The 24495-nt window shown below is 35.9% G+C and overlaps 1 protein-coding gene across 2 annotated transcripts in view; it reads left to right on the forward strand.

Annotated features, from left to right (window-relative positions):
* The window catches only part of POMT2 (protein O-mannosyltransferase 2), a 43062-nt gene that overhangs the window by 12843 nt on the left and 5724 nt on the right, over positions 1-24495 (forward strand). Inside the window, exons 5-15 of one of the 2 annotated variants that reach the window (XM_031952447.1) lie at positions 251-359; positions 1345-1504; positions 1731-1837; positions 2266-2348; positions 4866-4975; positions 14932-14998; positions 16838-16907; positions 17642-17720; positions 18905-19056; positions 19498-19589; positions 21925-22001. In XM_031952447.1, the coding sequence (XP_031808307.1) occupies positions 251-359; positions 1345-1504; positions 1731-1837; positions 2266-2348; positions 4866-4975; positions 14932-14998; positions 16838-16907; positions 17642-17720; positions 18905-19056; positions 19498-19589; positions 21925-22001 (1106 nt within the window). The remainder of the gene's footprint in view (positions 1-250; positions 360-1344; positions 1505-1730; positions 1838-2265; positions 2349-4865; positions 4976-14931; positions 14999-16837; positions 16908-17641; positions 17721-18904; positions 19057-19497; positions 19590-21924; positions 22002-24495) is intronic. The other variant, XM_031952448.1, reaches the window with a different exon arrangement.

The following is a 24495-nucleotide window of genomic DNA, read 5'->3' on the forward strand; positions in this document are numbered from 1 at the left end:
GTGAATTAAATTTAAGGAAAATAGCTTTGTCTTTTGGATTTTCTGGAATTTCAGCCTCATCACTAATTTTTTCACTTTTGTCTTTGTATCCTCAGTCCCTAGCAAAGAGCCTAACGTGTTAGGCTACTACTATGTAGTAGATGCTTGATAAATTATTATTGATTGACTAATCAGCATTCAGGTGTTTTGGCCCTCAGACTCATCTCTGAATTTGATCTACTTTTCCTGAAGAGGTTGAACTGTTTTTCAGATACCGGCTGCCTTACTTTGTCACAGTACATACTTCTGGATCCCATCCTCATGTTCTTTATCATGGCTGCAATGCTGAGCATGGTTAAGTATAACTCCTGTGCAGATAGGTAAGTGAATTGCTCTTTGGAGGGATGGGGTTATAAGATGTTTGGCTATTTTATTCTTTGACAGTTCCATCATCAAGAAAAATGCATGAGTTGAAAGCTTTACATCTCTGTTCTTAGTGGCTGGATCCTTTCCCATCCCAAAGGAAACAACATGATAAATGTTTGAAAACATTTAATTCCATGCAGTAAATGTGGTTTGAACTTGAGATGTTCACAGTATTGCAAAAATTCTTGAGGGACTTGGACAATTCTCGAACTCATCTAAAATTCTAATGTTCTTCTCAGATGTGGTACAACAGAAGGAGCTTAATTGTCCATTTTATTCAGGACAAAAAAAGATCAGTACCTAGGTTTTTAGGTTCATTATTAAGAAGCAATTTTTATTCCACTCACTTTCAAACCAATAAAGCTAATCAACTGAATAAATTTGTATCAATCTGCTTTGGTCTCTTTAAATTTTTCAGATATTCTATCTCCAAATGATTTTCCTGAATTTTCTTTTTGATTCTGAGTGGTCATTGATAAAAAATATATTTCAGTTGAACTCATAGAATATAGTATATCTTTTTTATGCTCCAGAAAATACTGCATTTTTATAGAAATTAAAGGATTTTTAGAGCTGGAAGGAACAGTTTAACCTTTAGGACAGCTAAGTGGCACACTTGATAGAGTGCTGGACCTGGAGTCAGGGAAATTCATCTTTCCGAGTTAAAGTATGGCCTCTGACACTTAGGTGGGTGACCCTAGGCAAGTCACTTAGACCTGTTTGCCTCAGTTTCCTCATTTATAAAATGAGCTGGAGAAGGAAAAGACGGACTGCTCCAATATTTTTGCCTAGAAAATCCCAAATAGGGTCATGAAATTAGTCACAACTGAAAAATGACAATAAGTCTAACCTCTTATGTTATAGGGGAGGAAACTTGTGTATCCCCATCCCCCCCAATTATATTTTGCTATAAGGGAACAATTTCTTTTGGTTTTTCAGGCCCTTCTCTGTCTCTTGGTGGTTCTGGCTCAGTTTGACAGGAATCAGTCTTGCTGGTGCTTTAGGGGTCAAATTTGTTGGCCTCTTTATTGTCCTCCATGTAGGATTGAATACAGTTTCAGACCTTTGGCAGCTGCTGGGAGACCTTAATCTTACAATGGTGAGCAAACTGTGTTTTCGTAAACACAAGTAGTTGTTAATTTCATAATTTCATAAAAACAAATAAAAAAACTAATCCCCTTTAGGAGCCACCTTCTATTTAACTCCTTGCATTAACACCCTGGATATATTGATGAGAATATTGGGATGACCTGTATATTTTTTCTTGGTGAGGTCTTCTTTACATGGTATGGATTTCATCAATTACATTAACCTTTGTTTTGCAGGTAACACTGGGAAAACATTTGGCAGCTCGGATCTTGTGCCTCATTGTGTTTCCTCTTATTCTCTATACTGCCATATTTGCAGTTCACTTCCTGGTATTGAATAAAAGGTACTTTCGAATGCCCCCTTTCTGTCTTGCCTCTAAACTTGTCTTGAAAGCCCCCATTCATGGATTTATTATTATTTGAGATAGAAGATCCTCTGGTTAGAGAACAGTATGGCAGGCGTCTTGGTGTGAATGGGAAGAGGGGTCTGAAGCAAAGTAGATTTTTCTGTCTTGTTCCCTGTGTTATCCCTGGGATCAAGAAAGGTCAGTAATGTGGCCAGAAGGGAAATGGTGATCTCTTTGTACACAAACAAACCAGCATGGTCTTTCACCTGAATCAAATGTCTTTTTTAGTAGGGAGGGAAAGTCATAGCTCTCTTATATGTATTTCTTTTAAACTGCTAAGTGGAATGATTCCTGGTGCTATTAAAAATCAGTCTCTAACATCCCCTTATGTCTTAAGGCAATTATATCTGTTTTTTTTCTTCCAGTGGCCCTGGTGATGGCTTTTTTAGTTCTGCCTTCCAGTCTCGGCTGTTAGGGAACAACCTTCACAATGCTTCCATTCCAGAACGTGAGCATGCTTTGGTCCTTAAATAGGACTTCTCACAAACTATGCACTGTCCAAGTAGGTCAGTAGTGGAAATTCCTAGGAGTTGGACTGGAAAAGTTTATTTTATGTCAGATTGACCTACCTATCATAGATTTCAGGGATGTTGGTGGGGGTGGATAGAGAGGATGGTTCTGATTATTTAAAGGATTAAGTTGAGTAGAGGAGTAGAGGAAAACTCAGAAGACTTCTTCAATGGTAAGATTTTTCAGACTAGAAAATGGCTTTTCCCTTCCTCACACTAACCTTAATGTCATCAATGTAAGTTTCAAATCAGTGGAGGGGATGAACAGTTAAGTCAAATGTTGGTGTACTTCAGTTAGTCTGATAGGAGGGAGAACTGAGACAAGGCAAATAAATCTTTGATGATCTTTAAGGTACCACTTTCACTGGAGTAGTAAATGTGACTTGCAGAAATTTAAAGCATAGATAAGTGGTAAGAAAATAGAGGCAGCCAGAATAGACTGTTCTTGTTAGACAGAATCTTGCTGTCAGGAACAAATTGGAATATATATATATATATATTTTTTTTATTATAATAACTTTTTATTGACAAAACCCATGCCAGGGTAATTTTTTTTACAACATTATCCCTTGCACTCCTGTTCCGATTTTTCCCCTCCCTCCCTCCACCCCCTCCCCTAAATGGCAAGCAGTCCTATATATGTTGAATATGTTGTAGTATATCCTAGATACAATATATGTGTGCAGAACTAAACAGTTTTCTTGTTGCACATGGAGAATTGGATTCAGAAGGTAAAAGTAACCAGGGAAGAAAAACAAAAATGCAAACAGTTTACATTCATTTCCCAGTGTTCTTTCTTTGGGTGTAGCTGCTTCTGTCCATCATTGATCAATTCAAACTGAATTAGGTCTCTTTGTCAAAGAAGTCCACTTTCATCAGAATACATCTTCATAACAGTATTGTTGTTAACATATATAATGATCTCTTGGTTCTGCTCATTTCACTTAGCATTAGTTCATGTAAGTCTCTCCAAGCCTCTCTGTATTCATCCTGCTGGTCATTTCTTACAGAACAATAATATTCCATAACATTCATATACCACAATTTACCCAACCATTCTCCAATTGATGGGCATCTATTCATTTTCCAGTTTCTAGCCACTATAAACAGGGCTGCCACAAACATTTTGGCACATACAGGTCCCTTTCCCTTCTTTAGTATCTCCTTGGGGTATAAGCCCAGTAGTAGCACTGCTGGGTCAAAGGCTATGCACAGTTTGATAACTTTTTGGGCATAATTCCAGATTGCTCTCCAGAATGGTTGGATTCGTTCACAACTCCACCAACAATGCATCAATGTCCCAGTTTTCCTGTATCCCCTCCAATAATCATTATTGTTTTTTCCTGTCATCTTAGCCAATCTGACAGTTGTGTAGTGGTATCTCAGAGTTGTCTTAATTTGCATTTCTCTGATTGATAATGATTTGGAACACTCTTTCATATGAGTGATAATAGTTTCAATTTCATCCTCTGAAAATTGTTCATATCCTTTGACCATTTGTCAATTGGAAAATGGCTTGGTTTCTTATAAATTGGAGTCAATTCTCTATATATTTTGGAAATGAGGCCTTTATCAGACCCTTTAACTGTGAAGATGTTTTCCCAGTAACAAATTGGAATATTAAGGTAGAAGGAAGAACAAGGGGCAGGTGAAGGCTGTTTTGATTTTAGACTTAGTAGAGATCTGAATTTATCTTCAGACAAAAGGGAAAGAGTCAGAAAAGATGTCAGAAAGGAGAAAATTAGAGAAATTAGGTAGAGGGAACAGTAGAAAGGAATGAGCTCAAATGTATAGGTTTAAGGTTTGTTTTTTCTCTCATCATGTGAGGTAAATTTAAGGCAGAGAAGAGCATGTTGTATCAGATTCATTAAGTTTCTCTTATCTTGCCTTTTTTTAATTTTTATTTTTACCTGAGAGTCTCTCCTAGAGACTGTCCTAGAAGTAGTCTATATATTGGTTCTATGACATGATGTTATACTATTATATGGTTCAGAAGAAACAAAACCAACTTCAGAATTACCATCTGAGTAAGCCTTGTCTTCTTTCTTTGCAAAATGAATTCCTTGAGGATTAGAACTATAGATTTAGAACTGAAATGGGTGTATAATTAATAGTGAAACTTGCCTTCTCTGCATATACATTTGCCTTCTCTACTTGATTATCATATGTCTTGGCCCAGAGGAAGATTGTAGATTTTTTTTTTTAAATCAGGTCAGTCACTTTTAGTCATCATGGATAGAGGATTAAGTGAGACTCTACTAGTGACTTTTCTATTGTTAGTGAAGCTGCACATGTGTGATTTACTTGGCTTGCACTAGGTTATGACATTGGGAAAACTGTTATGAGAACAAAAAGAAATTCCCTACTAGGGAAAGCTAGTTTTTTTGTGGTTTGGGAAAAAAGCTATGTATATATTAGAAATGTATCACATATCACCTTTCTTCCTACTTTTTAAGACCTGGCATATGGATCTGTGATTACGGTGAAGAATCTCCGAATGGCCAGTGGATATCTCCATTCACATTGTCACCTTTATCCAGAAGGAGTTGGTGCACGTCAGCAGCAGGTGTGTGAGTCCTTGAGTATAGATTCCACTGTTAGTACTGTTGTTAATTCTTCTTCTTTCTTCTTCTTTCTCTTATTTTCTTATATTTCTCTTATTCTTATTTTGGAGATTTGGGACATCTAGGAATCAGGCATGCCCCAGGAAAGAGAGGGATGAAAGTTATTAGAAGCTGGTATTATGTTTTAGAATTTAGAAACTAGAAAATGGATATTAACTAGTACTGTTACTAGTTATAGACCCTATGATTTTGGATATCTCAGAATGTCTCTCTAATAGGATTATAGAATTTAGAGCTGAAAAAAATATGAGAGGTTATCTGGCTCAACCTTTTCATTTTATAAATAAGGATACTGATGCTCCCAAAGGTTGAGGTACTTGTTCAGGATCCTATGAGTAGCAAGTAAATGTGGGATTTGAATCGGGACCTTCAAATCCAAGGTTCTGATTCTTACATTTCATCTCTTCCCCAAGTAACAATCTTCTTCTTCCCACTACATCCTTTCCCATACAATATCCAATTAGGGGCTCAACATAAAATCCACGAATTCTATACTCAAAAAGGTTTTGGTAGAAATAAGAATAACCCTTTAGACCTAATCTTAACTGTGAAAATGTTAATGCTTAAATTCATCTTGTCTTTTTCTTTTTTAAATAATAGCTTTTTATTTTCAAAATACATGCAGAAATAGTTTTCAACATTCACCCTTGCCAAATCTTATGATCCAAATCTTTCTCCCTCTCTTCTCTTATCCCTTCTCTTAGACAGCAAGTAATCCAATATATGTAGAACATGTAAATTCTTCTATATGTATTTCCACATTTTATCATGCTGCACAAGAAAAATAGATCAAAAAGGAAAAAAAAAGCAAGCAAACAATAACAAAAAAGGTGAAAAAACTATGTTGTGATCCACATTCAGCTCCAGCAGTTCTCTTTCAGGATGCAGATGGCTCTCTCCATCACAAGTTATTGAAATTGGTCTGAATCACCTCATTATTGAAGAGCCACATCTTTCAGAATTGATCATCACGTAATCTTTTCGTGTACAATGTTCTTTTGGTTCTTCTCACTTCACTTAGCATCAGTTCATATAAGTTTTTCCAGGCCTCCCTGAAATCATCCTGCTGATCATTTCTTATAGAACAATAATAGTCTATAATATTCATATATCATAACTTATTCAGCCATTTCCCAACTGATAGATATCCACTTAGTTTCCAGTTCCTTGCCATTTCAAAAAAAGCTAATATAAATAATTTTTCATGCGTGGGTCCTTTTTTATAATCTTTTTGGGATAGGCCCAGTAGAAACAATGCTGGATCAAAGGCACAGTTTTGGGCATAATTCCATATTGCTCTCCAGAATAATTGGATCATTTCACAACTCCATCAACAATGTATTAGTGTCTTAGTTTTCCATATCCCCTCCAAAGTTTATCATCATCTTTTCCTGTCATCTTAGCCAATCTGAGAGGTGTATAGTGGTATCTCAGAGTTTTAATTTTTGCATTTCTCTGATCAGTAGTGATTTAAAACATTTTTATAGGTCTAGAAATGGTTTTAATTTCTTCAACTGAAAATTGTTCATATCCTTTGACCATTTATCAACTGGAGAATTTGCCTTTTTTTCTAAAAAAAAAAAAAAAAAAAAAAAAGTGTATATGTGTATGTGACAGAGAGAGTGTGAAAGTGTATGTGGGAAAGAATGTGGAATTAGTGGGTGTGAGTTTGGGGTCCTGCCTGAACTATTTACTACCTGTGTGACTTTGGAAAAGATATTTGGTCTCTGTCGACTTCCCTTCATCTGTATAATAAAGTGTTTGGACTAGGATGAGTTTTAGATCCCTGACAATTACAAATTCTGTGATGCTATGACTTTGGTCTTTTCATTTTTCCTACATTTCTTGCTTTATCGTCTCTTACTGGCATGCCTCAGGATTCATGACTTGGTGAAAATTCCTCATTTGCTTTGCAATATTGCTCACATTAACATTGGGGTTTTCTACTGTACTTATGGTACATTTGATTTTGTTGGCCTAGGGTAACTACAGTAAAAACCCCTTTATAATCTGATTCCACAGGATCCTTTCATGATTTCTTTTTGGGTAAAAACAAGTATTATTATTATAACCTTAAAAATATATTGAGATTCTTAAATTGTTCAGTTTTTCTTTATGATGTTTTAGTACTTATTTTCTCTTAATTTCTAGAGTAATTTCAATCAGGGTGATATGTTGTATTGTTTAATTCTGCTTTCTGGGCCTAGGCCATAGTCTCTCCTTTGTAGATAATGTCCCATCAGTCTCCTCTGCTTCAATTTTTCATAAAGATGACATAATAGATTCTGACTCTTGATACAGAAAATAATTCTTATTTAATGTGCAAAGGAAGAAAGGCCTTGCTGTGAAAGGAATTGCTAGCGGCCACAAAGTTAATTCTCTATGTTGTATGCTTATTGAATCTTTTTAGAGACATAAGAAGGTATCATTTATTTTTATTTAGGCCCTGAATTGGGAGCTGAGACCATACTGTCAGTCCATAGAGTGAATGAACAAGTCCTTCAGGTGTCTGAGCTTCTGTTTCCTCAGAAGGGAACTGGATTAGATGATATCAAAGGCCCTTCTAATTCAGTGGTACATGTCTTGACTGTATGTCTATCTTTTTCAATAAAGATAACATTTCAGTGTTCTTAAACTGACTGCAGACTTAAACTTCATTCTTCCAGGTGTTAGAATTTCCTAGCTTCGATTCTGCTTCCTTTCTTTTATACCTAGACAATTTTAGCCATTAATCTTCTGCTAGAGGATTTCCTTCTTTTTTTATTATTGTTAAAATATTTATTAAGCTCTCATTGTTACATGATCATAAAATACAAATTGGAAGGAGCTGAAGAAGTCATCTGTTCAGCCTGGTTTTGAATAGGATTCTTTTCAACATCCCAATTATTCATCCAGTTTATGCTTGAAGATTTACAGTTATTCCTACTTCTCTAACTCCCAAGGCAATCCATTTCCATCTTTTGGACAATTCTAATCCTTAGGAAGTTTTTCCTCATGTTGAATCAAAATCTGCCTTTTTGCAATTTCTATCCAATACTTCTACTCAAAGCTTTGCTTTCTGTGTCCTAACAAAATCTAATTTTGCAAAATGAATCAAGTTCTTTCCCCCGCCCCCATATAACAGCACTCTGGATACTTGCAAACAGCTCTTATGTCCGCTCTTAAGTCTTATTCTAGAGTAAGCATTCCAAATTGCTTTTACTGACCTTGAAATGGCATGCATATGAATCTCCATTACCTTTCTAGGTTTCCAGTTGTAAATGTTCTTCTTAAAATGCAGTACCTAGAATTGAACTTATTGCTTCATATTTGCTCTCACTGGGGATAGAGTATTGGATAGATTTTAATCTAGTCTAAGAAAGGACTTGCATTTTTAGCTGCCACACTATTATTGTCTTCTATTGAGTTCATGGTACACTGAAACCCCCAGATGTTTTTTCACATGAAATAGTGTACAACTCTATCTCTCAGATTCCCAAGTATATGACTTCACATTTACCTCTACTAAAGTTCAGCTCATTAGACCCAGTTTATCAATAAAACATGTGAAGATTTTTCTGTACAGAAACATACATATGATCCTTTGTACTTTTTAAATTAATTAATTAATTTATTTTTATTTAATAGCCTTTTATTTACAGGATATATGCATGGGTAACTTTACAGCATTAACAATTGCCAAACCTCTTGTTCCAATTTTTTACCTCTTACCCCCCCACCCCCCTCCCCCAGATGACAGGATGACCAGTAGATGTTAAATACATTAAAATATAAATTAGATACACAATAAGTATACATGATCAAAACGTTATTTTGCTGTACAAAAAGAATCAGACTCTGAAATATTGTACAATTAGCTTGTGAAGGAAATCAAAAATGCATGTGTGCATAAATATAGGGATTGGGAATTCAATGTAATGGTTTTTAGTCATCTCCCAGAGTTCTTTTTCTGGGCATAGCTGGTTCAGTTCTTTACTGTTCCATTGGAAATGATTTGGTTGACCTCGTTGCTGAGGATGGCCTGGTCCATCAGAACTGGTCATCATATAGTATTGTTGTTGAAGTATATAATGATCTCCTGGTCCTGCTCATTTCACTCAGCATCAGTTCTGTACTTTTGTTATACACAAATTTGATAACCATCTCTGTGCTTTTGTCCAAGTTGTGGATAAAAATTTTTAACAACATGATCAAGGACCCATTTTTGGGATGTTTAACTGTAAACCTCTTTCTAAGTTGATATCAGTTCGTTAATTACAGTGGGTTTGATTATTTAACCAGTTGCGAATCTAGCTAACTGTATTCTTATTTAATCCACATTTCTTCATATTTCCCACAAAAGTAGAATGCCAGACTTTGTCAGATATGTCTGTGTTATTCCACTGATCTAGGAAACCTTTCAAAAAAAGGCAAATGATATTTTGTATGACATTGTTAACTCTTGGTGATTACCACTTCCCTTTTTAAATTGTCACAAATCATCCTTTTCATGATACATTTGGGAATGCTGCCAGGAATTGACATCAGGATTACTGACTTCACAGTTTGAATGATAGACCTTTTTTCTTCTATTTTACATATAAGAACATTTGTGTATCTCTAGTCTTGCCCTCTCTTTCCTCTTTTCTCTGATTTTTCAAAGATCACTGATAGCAATTCAATATAAATATATCTTGTTGAGCAATTGTATTTGACTCCACATGATCCCTTGAATTTTTTCCAGGGGGATTTCTTGGCAGAGATACTGGAGTGATTTGCCATTTCCTTTTCCAGTGCGTCCTCATTTTACAGATGAAGAACTTAGGCAAATAGGGTGAAGTGACTTGCTCAGAGTTATAGCTAGTAACTTTCTGAAGCCGGATTTAAATTCATATCTTTCTGACTTTAGGCCTGATGCTCTATCTGATGCACCATCTCATTGCCTCATAAATAGCTCTACTCCATGTCAAATGTAGTTCATCTGGGTTGGTAACTTGAACTCATTGCATTCAATTCTTTGTTCTTTTACCATCTCTTCTTCCTTTTACTGTCTTGAGTTTCTAATTCCCTGCTAGCCATTTCTCCCATACCTTCTACCTGAATATCATTGTCTTTGGTAGAGAAAACAGAAGCAAAGCAAGAGTTGAGTTGAGCTCTTCCTTCATTCAGTCATCTCTTATTGCCTTACCAGTTATCCTAAGTCACAGTCTGATATTTTCCTTTTGCCCCTAATTAAAAAAGATCTTGTAAATTTCTGTTTAATCTGGACTTTATCGAGTTCTTGATGTCATTTATTCTTATAATATCTTGAAGCTCTTTTATATTCATTTTCATTAATCTGTTCTTGCTTCTAGAATATGTACATCAGATTAAAAACCCTAAATCTGGTGCCTAGCATAGTACCTGGTTCAGAGCTGGCACATGATAAATGCTTGTTGAATTAGTAGGTGAATTCCCTGTCTATCCAAATTAGTCTTTTTAGATATCTGTCCTTTGCTGTGTCATAGGAAACATTGCTACTTTTATCACCAGAACTTAATTCTTGAGAGAATGTAATTCCATTCTTTTTTCCAGAAAAAAATTTATTTTTAACATATTCTTAAATTTTTTTTGAATTATAAATTTCCCTCTACCTCCAGCCCTTTCCCCAGCAATTGATAAAGCAAGTAATGTGATATCAGTTATATATATGAAATCATATAAAACATATTTCCATATTAGCCATGTTGCAAAAAAAAAAGCAAGAAAAAAAAGAAAGTGAAAAAATTATACTTCAGTTTGCACTTAGAGTTCATCAGTTTTCTTTCTGGAGGCAGATAACATTTTTCATCATGAATCCATTAGAATTGTCTTGGATCATTGTATTTATCAGAATAGCTAAGTCTTTCGTAGTTGATCATTGTTACGGTATATTGTCACCATGTACAGTAATCACCTGGTTCTGTTCACTTTACTCTGCATCAAATCATATAGCTCTTCCCATGTTTTTCTAAAACCATCCCCTTCATAATTTCTTATAACACATAGTATTCCATCACAATTATATACCACAACTTTTTTTAGTCATTCCCCAATTGATGAGCATCCCTTCCATTTCCAATTCTTTGCTACCACAAAAAAGAGCTGCTATAAATATTTTTGTACATATAGGTTTTTTCCTTTTTCTTTGGGGTCTGTGAGATACAGACCTAGTAATGGTATTGTTGGATCAAAGAGTATGCACAGTTCTTTAGCCTTTTGGGCATAGTTCCAAATTATTGTCCAATGTGGTTGGAATAGTTCATAGCTCCACTAACAGTGTATCAGTATTTTTTTTTTTCCACATCCCATTTTCCCATATCCCCTTCAGCATGTCATTTTCCTTTTCTGTCATGTTAGCCAATCTGAGAGGTGTGGGGTGATGTGTCAGAATTGTTTTAATTTGTACTTATCTAATTATTAGTGATTTAGATAATTGTTCATGTGACAATAAATAGTTTGGTAACTTCTTCTGAAAACTTCCTGTTCATATTCGCTGACCATTTATTAATTGAGGAATGGTTCTTCCATAAATTTGACTCAGTTCTTCATATACTTGAGAAATAAGGACTTTATCAGAGAAATTTGTTCAATTTTTTGATATTACTTCATTGTACTTCTTAGCAAAATGTTGTTACCCTGATTATGTCTTTTAATTAGGTCTGGTTTTGCTTTTGTTTTGTCTGAGATCCTGATTGATGTCCCTGCCTTTTTATATGTTTTAACCTCCTATAAAACTTAATAGATTCTGCTGCAGTCCCTTATTTTAGTTGTCTTTCTGTTTCAAGTGTGTCTCTTTTAAACAACATATCGTTGGATTCTGATTTTTAATCTATTCTGCTCTCTCCTTCTGTTTCATTGGCAACTTCATCTCATTCACAGTCAGTTATGTTTACTGTGGATTTCCCTCTATCCTATTTTTTTTCTCTTTATGCTTCTCTCTCTTTTTTACTCCATCCCTTTACATAAGAGTCCCTTTTGCTTCTGATTTCTGCCTCTCTTTAATCTCTCTTTCATTTAATAACCTTTTCCTCTCCCCCCAGCTCTCTGTCTTTTTTTAAATCCCCTTTCCTTTTTGCTTCCCTTTTATGTAAGAAAGATTTCTATACCCAGTTGAATATATGTGTATGTGTATGATTGTGTGTGTTTTTCCCTCTTTGAACCAATTCCAATGAGAGTGTAGTTCATATGTTGCCTGCTACCCTCCCCCTTTTCTCTCTACTGTAAAAATTCTTCCTTGGATGCCTCCTTTATGTGAAATAATGCTCCCTAATCATCCTTTTCATTCCCCCTTATCCCAGTGCATCCTTCTTTCTTACCTTTTCACTTTGTTTTGGAGATCCTCATAAATCAACTCAAACTTATACCCTATGCTCATATAGACTCCTTTTAATTATTCTAATTATGATAAAAATTATTTTGAGTCACATGTAGCATCTTTCTTTATAGAAATGTAAGTTGCTTAGACTTCTTAAGGCCCATGTGATTGTTCTTTCTTATTTACATTTTTATACTTCTTTTGAGTCATGTTTGAATTCAAAAATTCTATTCAGTTCTGATCTTTTCATCAGGAATGCTTGGCAGTCCTCTTTTTTCATTAAATATTTATTTTTTCCTTTGTAGAATTATACTCAGTTTTGCTGAGTTGATTATTTTTTTTTTATTGTAAACTGAGCTCCTTTGCCTTCTAGAATATCATATTTTAAGCTCTTCACTTCTTTAAAGTGGAAGCTGCTAAATCTTGTTTGGGCCTGTTGGTAGCTTTATAGCCTTACTTGTAGAATTTTATGCTATCTGATTCTACTGATCTTTTCCCTGAAGTTCATTCTCCTGAAATTAGGTTGGTTTGTTAATCTATGCCAGTGGTACCTTCCTTATTTTTCACAAACACTAAGGGGATATGATCATTGCATCTCAAAGTTTTGGTCAGGTCTTCATCAGGCTTATTTATTGACTAGAATCAGGTCCAGAATAGTCACTTTTTTATTGTTTCATCTATCTTTCAAAGAATTACATTCTTGGGGCAGCTAGATGGCATAGTAGATGGAGCATAGTAGACTAGCCCTGAAGTCAGGATGATCTGAATTCAAGTCTGGCCTCAGACACTAGCAGTGTAACCCTGGAAAAATCACTTAACCTCAACTGCCTCAAAAAAAAAAATCATATTCTTGTTAAGATATGTTAGGAAATTATTAGCTGCCCTGAAGTTAGTAGGTTAAGACTTCACCTTTTTTTTGCCCAAAGATGACTGGAGAGTTAAAGTGTCCTATTCCTGCTATGTTGTGCTTTTTTGCTTGGTTTGTGATCTCTTTGTGATACCCAGTATCCATTTCCTCCACTGTTTTGGCTGGATAGTTCTATGGTATACTTCTGCCACAATATCACTTTTGTTTTACTTTTGTTGTTCAATGATCTTTACCATGCTGTGGTTCCCAACTATGATTCATTGATTACCTATAGGAGTAATCTTATAGCTATTTAATAGTACTCCATTTTCCTTTTTAGCTGTTCCTTTGGAAATAGGGTATGTTCTTTTATTTCTGTATTTGAGTCATAAATCACATTTATTTCTTTGTTTTGAGAATGTTTGCTACTCATATTTTGTACTCATATATAGATGCTTTAGATCATGAATATTATTGCTTCTCCTCTATCTTGTGTGAATTATTAGGCAACTCCAATGATATTTTTATTTTTACTAATCTTTGTAGTATTGACTTAATGGAGATCCGTGTCTAGTTGATGATTTTTTTCCTACTTTCTCTCCCCTCATTCCACTTTCACTTTAAAGCTATCTTACTTAAATCCACAAGTCCCTACAATTAAATTAATATATAAAATAAGGAATAATATGTTGTATAAATATTTAACATTAATCAAAATAAAACTAAAAGAAATTAAAATACTCAAAACAAAAATGATTCTGATGTTTTCTTCTCAGTCTTATGAAGTTCTACTGTCTTTAAAAAAAATACACAGTAGTAATCATTACTCTAGTTCTATTCATTTCAATGCTTTTGTGTAGCTCCTTTTTCTTTTTTCTTTTTCTTTTTTTTTTTTTTGTATTTTCATATGGGCACACACACATACTTAATGTTTTATTGATTTTATACTAGTTACTTTTGTCCTACCCAGCATAAACTCTCCTTTGTAACAAAAAACATGGTCACAAAACCAAGAGAAGCAGTGACTCAATTAGACAGAGTATGCAGGCTTCCTTAACAGTAACCTGCTGCCTCCCAACTGAAAAGGGGAAAATGCATGCCATCATCTGTCCTCTGGAACCAACATAGATTAGGCAATATTTTTTCTAGTTCTTATTTGATATACTGCATCCCTGGCCAAAAGCCATCATTCCTTTATGGTAAGTCCTCTTCCAGAAATTCAAATTCCATTCTTTAATACTTTCACCTTAACTATCACATAGCCATTTTTTCTATTTTGAAATTCTGTCAGTAGCAGTAATGAAGAAACTAACTATACCTCTAAGGAATTTAATTTGTTATCTGGGACTTCCATTATTCTGAGAGAAGCTTTTAGATTTTTTTTTGTGATACCTTTTGAGCTCAGGTGATCATCAGAAGTGTGCATATTAGTGGCCAGGTTTGGCAAATATGTTGGTTACTATATTACTTATGAGTAATCATGATTTTTCCCCTAAGAAGCTTAAAATCCAAATAAGATAGGCACACAGATGCAGGAATATAAGCAGACAAATCAAAATAGATCCAGGAGAAAATCCAGAGGGGAGGTAAAGGAGCATCTTATTCCCACTGATTGCTTTTGTTCTTGAAATGTAGCAACTTAAGGCCTGGAGGCCTGCTATGTGATATGATTTTAGAAACTCTTAATGTGCTGGCCTTGATTCAACAGGGATGATGTGGATTTTTTTTTCTTCTAGGTAACTGCCTATCAGCACAAGGATTATAACAATTTGTGGATTGTGAAGAAACATGATGTCAACACAGGTAAGCAGAAAGTGAGGGAAGTGGCAGAAGACTGATACTTGTCTGAGTCATTTAATTTCCCACTCATCCCTAACAGTGGGCATACCTGTGTGGAGAGATTCCAAATAGACATGGTTTGAATCTGCATAAATATTAAAAAAAATAAAATTGGAGAATAAGAGCAAAACATAGATTACACATATTAGAATATGTTTAAGTCCATGCGTTTCTCTTATTCTCCAGTTTTGATTCTGGATCCTTAGCCAAGAAGGTGGGGGTGACCAGCATTGAACAGATAGCAGCTGCTTTCATTTCTTCTGTGGAGTCCACTAAAACTTGCACATGCCAGTGTACAATGCACCTTAAGTGTCATAGAAAGATGGCCATCAATCTTAATTGGAATATGCCTGTCAGTTACAATTCCGAGGGCCTGACAACCATGTAGTATGATAGCATTTGGCAGGGTCTGTAACTTAGGGCTTCATTCTGGCTTCTCTCCTTGTGCTTTTGTTCCCTGGGGTGAGCCAAGCAAATGGGCTCCTACTCAGTGGCTGAATAACACAGGGCTCAGGTGTTTCTAACAAACCTTGCATCCAAATCTTCTTATCTCTGGGCAGACAGATTGCTACCTGAAGGTTGTGCCTTCTGCTGTCGTGGTGGGGAGGACAAAGGGCACCTCCTGTTCACCTTCTCTAGCTTTTTGCTGGTTGTCTTGCTCTACTGTCTGCTTTAATTTTTCAGATTAAGGTGACCTGGCTCAGTCTACTCCTGGATAAACTAATCAGTTCTTTGCAGGCAACCCTGCTGAATTTAAATTCACTTGTTTATTTGTTTCTTTCTCCCTTTTCATGATGGCTTCTAGCCCAATTTTTTGTAAAAATGTGACTTGTAGAATTATTCTGACCGATTCTCTGTTATGAATCCACTGTACAGGAACTTTGTCAGTTTCTTTCCTAAGGGGAGGCCAGTCATATGATTGAGTTTAGTTGAGTCTTTTGTTTTTAACATATTTTGAACTAATGGGATAATATGAATGACATTTAAGTTGGATAGATCTTAAAGTTTTGTTTGTAGGATGAGGTAAAGGGAAAATACAAACTGAGTCCTCAACATTTTCTTTGGTATGATTAATTGGATGATATTAGTGCGCCAGTGTTCAGGCTCAACTATTAGTACATCAGCTGAAATAACAGGAGTACCTAGGTATTAGCAGAAAGCTCTGGGCCTACTTGGTGAGAGAGCTGGGTATCCTACCATGGCTTTGTGTTCTTCCTGACTTGCTGACAAAAATAGATAAAAATGAAAATTTTCTTTCAAAATAAACTATTTAACCATGTAATTTGTCATAATGATTCTTCTGATTTGTAGAAAGAATTTATAGGTATGAAAATCTCTGGGACAGGGCTTTCTGACTAATTCTCTAGAGATTTGTGTATGTTTTATATGACTATTTTTAGCCAATAGATTTATTTCTTAGTCTGAACTTGGCCTGTTTCCAAAGTATTAGCATTTCCAGAGTATTCCTAGCTCTTCATTTCTTGGTAAAGAAACTTTTAAAGGTCTATTCTGCATTTCTGTGACCATTGTAAATTCCTTTTCTACACTGTCACCTATCTAGATCCTGACTGGCTATCATCTCAAGGTTATAACAAAAATTGGCTTTCATTCTCATCTCCCTCCTAGGAAATGGGATGCCAGAGATCAGATATTTACTGGTAAAATTTTCACAGTCTGCCGTTTTGCTTTGGAAAGAAGAACTGAACTCTTAATTATGTGCATGAACCTGATTTTTAAAAAGGAAAGTATTCATTTTTATTCCTAATTCATGGTGTGAGGAAATGTTTTTTCTTTACTTGGCAGATCCTCTGGATCCCTCTTTCCCAGTGGAGTTTGTGAAACATGGAGATATCATTCGGCTGGAACATAAAGAGTAAGGATGTTCAAGAATAAAAGGGTGCATGAGGAACAGGATTTTATCTTTTTCTTGGTTAGCTAGACTTAAACAAAAGACATATTTGTATAATGATCTGGTAAATAGGAGAAATAGGTGATGAGAAGGCTTCATGGGATAGCCACTCAAGCCTTTTTCTAATTAGATTGGATTTAGAGTCAGAGTAGGAAAGTAAGGAGATGTCTTATTTAATACATATAGTTATTTTTTTAGAGTCAGATAAAGCTACCAACATTTTCTGCCTCAAATATATTTCTTTGGGAACATGCTTGGGCTAATCCTGGTGATGGGGCAGGGGTTGGGGATGGGGTTGAAAGGAAGGGCTCTAATGGGAAAGGAATTCATATTTGTGTCAGAGCCTGTATTTGGAATGTTTTTGCTTTTTGAGGCAGTGGAAGAGTTTCATCTTGTGATCAGATAAGATAACTGTAAGAGGACCATTTAATGTACCTTATTAGTAGAGCCAGTAGAATTTTTAACATGGCTCCATATTCGTTCTCTAAATATACCCAAAATAAGTATGCAAAATGACCTTATCAATGTAGCTATTCCTCCAGTGTTGTGGGTCACAGCCCAACCATCCCTGCCTATTCTGAGTGATTTTTTATTTGTGTCTTCCCATAAACTCCCCATAGGAATATAATTAATAACTGATATAGGTATTGCCTGTCTTCCTTTAGATGATGCAAACACTCCATTCCTTTGAATTCTAGGACTTCTCGAAACCTACATAGTCATCAGCATGAGGCCCCAATGACCCGGAAGCATTATCAGGTCACTGGCTATGGTGTAGTAAGTAAATGGCCAAAGTGATGTGCAGACTGTAAAAAGTAGTGGGGACTGGCTTGTTGCCACGTTGGCAGGACATGTCATCCTCAGAATCTCAGAATATCCCTAAGGCTTTAGGGACTGAGTTAAGGCTCATTTAACATTTGGAAGATTTTTTGGCTTTGCTTATTGTGGGAAAGGCAAGTTTATAAAAACCTATCTGTCCCTGTCCCCACCCTATCATAATATTTATATGTTCCATTTAGTACTGATGTTTAATAAATGTCAAAAGATATTAATTGGATTCCATAGACCATTATGAATCAAATTTGACCTAGAAACCAAGGGCCTAAAGTGAAGGAAGGCCCTTAGATTTCCTCTCTGTAAGTACATGTGTAGGTGAATGTACATTATCCATAATCCTTTTGGTATTTCCTAAATACACATTGACTGACTTTTATGATCTTTAAAGTGAAGGGCCATCTAAATCTTTTAGGATTATTTTCAGTAACTTGAAGGTAAATGTGACTACAAGTTACTGCCAAGGTTTCAGAGATCTCAAAAGAGTACTGAATTTTTCATGGATGACCAAGTATCTTATTCAGTCTGTATTTTCTTTTACCAGTGGAAAACCTACTAGATTTTGAAGTGTTTGAAGTCATCAAAGAATGAGAATTGTGGTAGTTTTCTTAATCTTTTGGGTTTCCCTTGAGCAAAATTAGGTAGAAATCTTAATTCCTAAATAGCAATTTTTACTCCAGGCCTTTTTTTTTTTTTTTTTTTTCCATCCTGTACCCTTTCTGGCTCAGAGCAATGAGCAGCCAGATGGCTAAAGTAATGGATTTAAATGGCCCAGATCAGTTCCTGCTGGCTTAGGGTATAGTATCGAGGTTGGTGGCTTGAAGGTAACATCATATATCTAGAGTCTAGACCATAGTTCTTTGAAATGAGGAAATTAGATTCCTAGGTTCAAGGGACTAAACAATCTTGCTTGATTGTAATACTGTGTGGTGGGCTCTGTCAGTCATTGACTAGATGAAACGGCACTCCTTCCCTCTTCTACTCCAGATTTCAAATGACTACTTCACTTTTTGTCTTAATACCATGATAGTGATTAAGTGGTATCTATTTTTATCATCCCTTTCTGTTGTTCCTTTCTTTATAGTCTTTTAGTTTCCTATGTGTTTTTTTCTTGCTTTACGTGGCAGAATGGGACAGGCGATTCAAATGATTTCTGGAGGATTGAGGTGATGAATAGGAAATCTGAGAATCGGATCAAGGTTCTGAGGAGTCAAATTCGACTCATTCATCTGGCCACGGGCTGTGTCCTGGGTTCCTCAGGAAAGACACTACCCAAATGGTGAGTCTTTGGGATCCTGACTTCTAATCCTTCATCTAATCCTTATTCTTTTATTTTCTTACTTCATCATGTGAGAAACACTTTTACTTGTTTGCTTCCAGTGCATTATTCAACTCTATGTTGTTTTCTACAATGATGGATGGAATGAAAAGCTGGTATCTGATAAGTCAGGAGTGCAAAGCTTATTGGCCAGGAGTTGCTATGACCTGGAAGCTCTAAAGGCTCTCCAATATTCCAATTGGCTTCTACATATTTTATTCTCTCTCTGAAATAGTAATGTGGCCCTCACAGAGTAGTTATAGGATATAATTTTGTGAGATTAGGGGGAACAACCCTAGATTAAAAAAGGAGATCATAAAGGTCAGTAAATAACTGCAGAAGGACTTTATAATAAATGTGGGTCTTGATGTTCAATGAAATATTACTAACCACCTTTCATAGGGGCTGGGAACAGCTGGAAGTGACCTGCACTCCATACTTGAAGGAGACCCCTAATTCTGTCTGGAATGTGGAAGACCATATCAATCCCAAATGTGAGTGAGAGCTCCCTATGGCTGATTGTGATATGCTTATTTCCCCTTTTCCTGAGGGGGGGGTGGGGAAGAGCAAACACAAACCTTGACCAGACCCTATACTGTTTATTCAGAGTACTATCTTATTGCTCTTTCCTTCTCCCAGTTCAACTTTTTAGACACATAGAACATATCAACGACCCCATGTGCACCTTCCGATTTTGATTTCCATCCCTATTATCAAATTGAAGTATTCTCTCTGAATCTACCAGTGACTTGCCTGCCAAATCTGATGATCTTTTTTCATCATTTTTGACCTTTTTGTATTTACACTACTGGTCATCTTCTAGTTTTCTGAAGTATACTCCCTTTTTTATCCTGCTTCTCTGACATTCTGTCTTTGACTTCTTAACTTGTTTCTGTTTCTGATGATGAAGTATCTCTCAAGGCTCAAAACTAGGCCCTTTTATTGTTACTTTGTCATTCATTCACAAATCTCAGTTTTCCACACCTGATTCTCTCTAGCCTGTTTACATCTTTCCAATTAGATGTCCTGATGTCATCTCAAACTCATTGTTTCTAAAATGGAACTTATTTTCTCCCCTAAACTAGCACCCCTTTCCAGCTCCCCCATTTCTTCTCACAGCCTCACCAGATTATCCTGAGCCTGTATTCTTTGAAATGACTTTTGTACTTCTATTGTTTTACTTCTTACTCTTTTACAACCATGTTATTCAATGCTCATGGTTTGTTGATTTTTTTCTTACAGCTTTCCTTAGTCACTGTCTTGAACGATAACTTTACCAACTCGTTACTAGTTTAGTTTAGTAGCTTCCTTTATGCTCATCCTACCTACAATCTCTTTTCTCCTATCCATTCAACATAACACATTCAGATTGATTTTCTTTCAGCTTATGTTCACCATATTACTATGGTGCTCAGGCTCAGGTTTATACATAAACCCATATTCCTTGGCCTCACATTCTAAACTTGCCATAGATTCATCTATCCTTGCTCCTTGACACAAATCCCCTGCTCCTTATCTCCTTGTCTTTCTTCATGTTGTTCTTCCTACTCTTGGGTTTTTGTTCTCTCTCCCTCTTTCCTATTCTACATTTTATCCTTTTTTGAGGAACCTAGCTCAATAATAAGCTTCTCTCATTAAGACTTTTATGTCTAACCCTATCTCAAATGATCATTTCCCTTTTTAAAAGTAAATATTTTAATAATGTACATTTACTCATATGTAGCCTTGTCTTGATTTTCCACTTGCATTCTTATTTATCTTTTTAAAAAAATTTGGGATAGCTAGATGGTACAGGGGATAGAGCATCAACCCTGAAATCAAGAGAACCTGAGTTCAAATTTGGCCACAGACACTTAACACTTACTAGCTGTGTGACTCTGGGCAAGTCATTTAATCCCAATTGCCTTGCCAAAAAAAATTACATTTTGGTTGATATCTTTGGTTAATACTACATTAGTTTCATTTTTGAAAATATTCTCTCCCTTTCTCTTACTGAGGAAAACATTCCTTGCAATAAGCAGTAATAAAGTGGGGAAAATGGAGTTTAGCAAATCTATCTCCACATTACCTAAGTCTGATAGTACATGTAGTGTTTATACCCAGAGCCCCCCATTTCTGCAAAAAAGGGAGAGAGCTGCATTCCCTTATAAATCCTATCATAGGATCTTTGGTTTTCATTTTGAAGGAATCTTTAAGATCACTTCACTGAGTTCTCACTCATTTTACAAATGAAGAAACATGCCCAGAGGGGCTGAGTTACTCTTCCAGTCACTTAACCAGTGAGGCAAAACTTAAACCCAGCTCTTCCTACCTTCAGATTTGGCCCCCTGACCACTCTACCATACTGACTCTTTGGGATCCAACCTGGTCATTGAAACTAAATAACATTTAATTTCACTTTTTTCCTGTTGCTTTTTAAATTTTTTTGTCTTTTCAACTAGATTGTAAACTTTTTGAGGACAGGGACCTTATCCCAGTGAATTGCATCCATTTTCTTAGTGTTTCCCATAGAAACCAATAAAGTACTTTGTAAAAAGTAAGTGTTCATTAAATGCTGCCTGAATTAATGAAGAAAAGTAAAGTCTTTTGCCTAATTTCAGGGTAAGAAATGTTCAAGGAATGAGACTAGATGTTTGATAGTGTTGTTTAGTTCCTAGGCCTTTAGACTCCTCAGCTCTGTGTTCTATCATTAACCCTATCCCCTACTAATATCTCAGGTTGTAACCAGACCTTCCTGGTCTGAAATGTATTTGCAATGAACAATGTGAATGTGGAAAGGGAAATAGAGCTTAAAGTGTTTTTCTTCTGCCCTTTGTTCTCTTTGTTCAGTGCCAAACATCAACTTGGATGTCCTGAAACCCAGTTTTATGGAGATCCTACTGGAATCCCACATGGTTATGATCCGGGTAAGGTGACCTAGTTCTAGGTGGCATCCCATGTGGCCTATCCAAGATTCTGGGGAGTAAATAAATTTGGGTTTTTCATTAGGGAGTATAGTAAAGATACCTGCTTCCCTTTTAAGGAATTTTTTTTTTAATGGAAATTCCCACATTTTAATCTTGTAATGTAGCAACTATTAGAGTATTGCCAGGATGGCAGTCACTATAAAAATTATTGTGTCTACTTTCTCTTTTTTCTTTTTTTTTATAATAGCTTTTTATTTTTCCAGAATACATGTAAAGATAGTTTTCAACATTAACCTTTCCAAAACCTTGTGTTCCAAATTTTTTTCCTTCCCTTTCTTCCTTTCCTCTACCTTAGACAGCAAGCAATCCAATATAGGTTAAGCATGTGCAATTCTTCTAAACATATTTTCATATTCATTATTCTGTGCAAGAAAAGTCAGATCAAAAAGGAAAAAACATGAGGAAAAAATAAAGCAAACAACAAAAAGGTGAAAATACTATGTTTTGATCCACATTCAGTCTCTATATTCTCTGGATGTGAATGGATATTTCCATTACAAATCTATTGGAAATCCCTTGCATTGTTGTTAAAAGAAAAATTTAAAAGCATACTTCTTTAGCTCTTGGAAGCAACATAGTGGTCTAGAAAGAACACTAGACTTATTCAGAAGTCTTGAGTTTTATTTTTGCTTTTGCCTTTTACTGTCTGAGCCTAAGTGTCTCTGAGCCTGTTTTGTCATCTACAAAAGGGAGTTAATACCTTCTCTTCATACTTAAGGGGATTGTTCAGATAAAGCAAATCATTTGTGGAAAGTACTTTGTAACTTGTGTTGTATAAGTATGTAAAGCAGAGTTATTATTTGTAGGGCTCTTTCTTAGCATGTCATCACAAATAGAGGATTGCTATGAAACTCACTGACTTGGGGAATGGGTAGGGAGAGTTATCTTCCTTGGAGAACCATTTGCTGATGGATTTTCCTGGAAAAGATTTTGCAATCAATTCTCATTCTCAATAAACATCGTAGATTGGCTTGGCTCAAGTTTCAAAAAGAATATAATGCTGTCATTGATCCATGTTGGGTGGTGGCCAAGATGACCTTGTGAGATCCATGAGTGAGTTCTAATCAGAGTCTTTGCTTGTAGTTATCCCTGTGACAGGACTCTGTCATCCATCTCTGCTTGAGTAGTCTTTCATTCGATGCATCATTTCATATTTTAAGATTAAGTCTACAAAGCTAATTTCTTTCTCCTTTTGTCAGTATCCAAGGGATAGAGGCAAGGAAGAAAAGAGATTTTTTTTCCAGCTGAAATTTTCAGTGATGTAGAGTGAAGGAATTAGATTCCAAAGGGGGATGTTTTATACAAGAGGAACTCCAGAAATGGCTCTCTTACTCACAGTAGTAAAGTTGAGTGAACATTCTGCCACTAGACTAGTAGAGACAGGCTTAGCTCATGAGAGTGAATATAGAGTTAGTTCATAAAACTTTAAGCATGAAGAAGGAATCTACAAATATATGTAGCTATAATCAGAATGGACATTTTTCTCTTCTTGTCACGTGGACGAAACTCATTAAAATAATTTAGGTTTTTAACAGGAGGTAGAATGAAGTATATATTGCTGAAAATCCCTTAAGCTTGCAGAATATCTGGGACTGATCCATTTTTGACAAAAATCTACAAATGTAGGCCTGGATGAGAGGAATCAGAGGGTATCAGCTTTTGCCATCAATGGCTCCAGGGGCCCATACTGGGTTGTTCTTGTTTGGACACTTAACAGTGAATCTGAGGGGAAAGTGTTGGTCATTTGGTAACTATTTTGGATAACCATTCCAGGCTTCTGGGGGATGATAAAAATTGAACCCTGCAACAAATCCACCAGCATCTCCCTGGTTTGGACAGATATAAACCAGGTACTTAGGGATGAATTGGAGCCCTGATATGTGCTGAGGGTTGTGGCTGATACTGTTTCATTCTACTTCTTGTTGCTCAATAGCATTGTGCTTTTCTGGAGCCTAATGTGTGTAAATCTTGGTTACTTTCCCTCCTATTGGAAGAAAAGTCTCAGGAATAGCTTAAACTGAAGCACCTCACTATATTTGGAAATTAGAGGTGAACATTCTTGGCCTCTGAATGGAAAGACTTTGGCTCTTCCAGGCTATGTAACCTATTCAGAGGATAGGGAAGCCTACAACTAAGTAAATATCCTCCTATTCTGTAGTTGAGGTTGATTGATGTTGGCCTCCAAGGAAAACTGAGAAGTGATTTTTCCCTTACTCCATAGATTCCCTCATCTCAATGCTCTTAATCTAGAATTCCCCTAGTAAAGACAAATGTGCACAAACCCAAGAGGAATATGCCCTCCAGTTTTCTTGGTTCCCCTTTTCTTAGGATAAATAGATTTTGAATGAAAGTAATTGATGAGCAGCTTATATGAGAATAATAAATGAAAAATTGTCAGCAGGCTATGGAAGGAAAGACTCAGCCTTTTCTGCAT

Source organism: Sarcophilus harrisii, chromosome 2 (genome assembly GCF_902635505.1).
Source record: "Sarcophilus harrisii chromosome 2, mSarHar1.11, whole genome shotgun sequence".
NCBI lineage: Eukaryota > Metazoa > Chordata > Mammalia > Dasyuromorphia > Dasyuridae > Sarcophilus > Sarcophilus harrisii.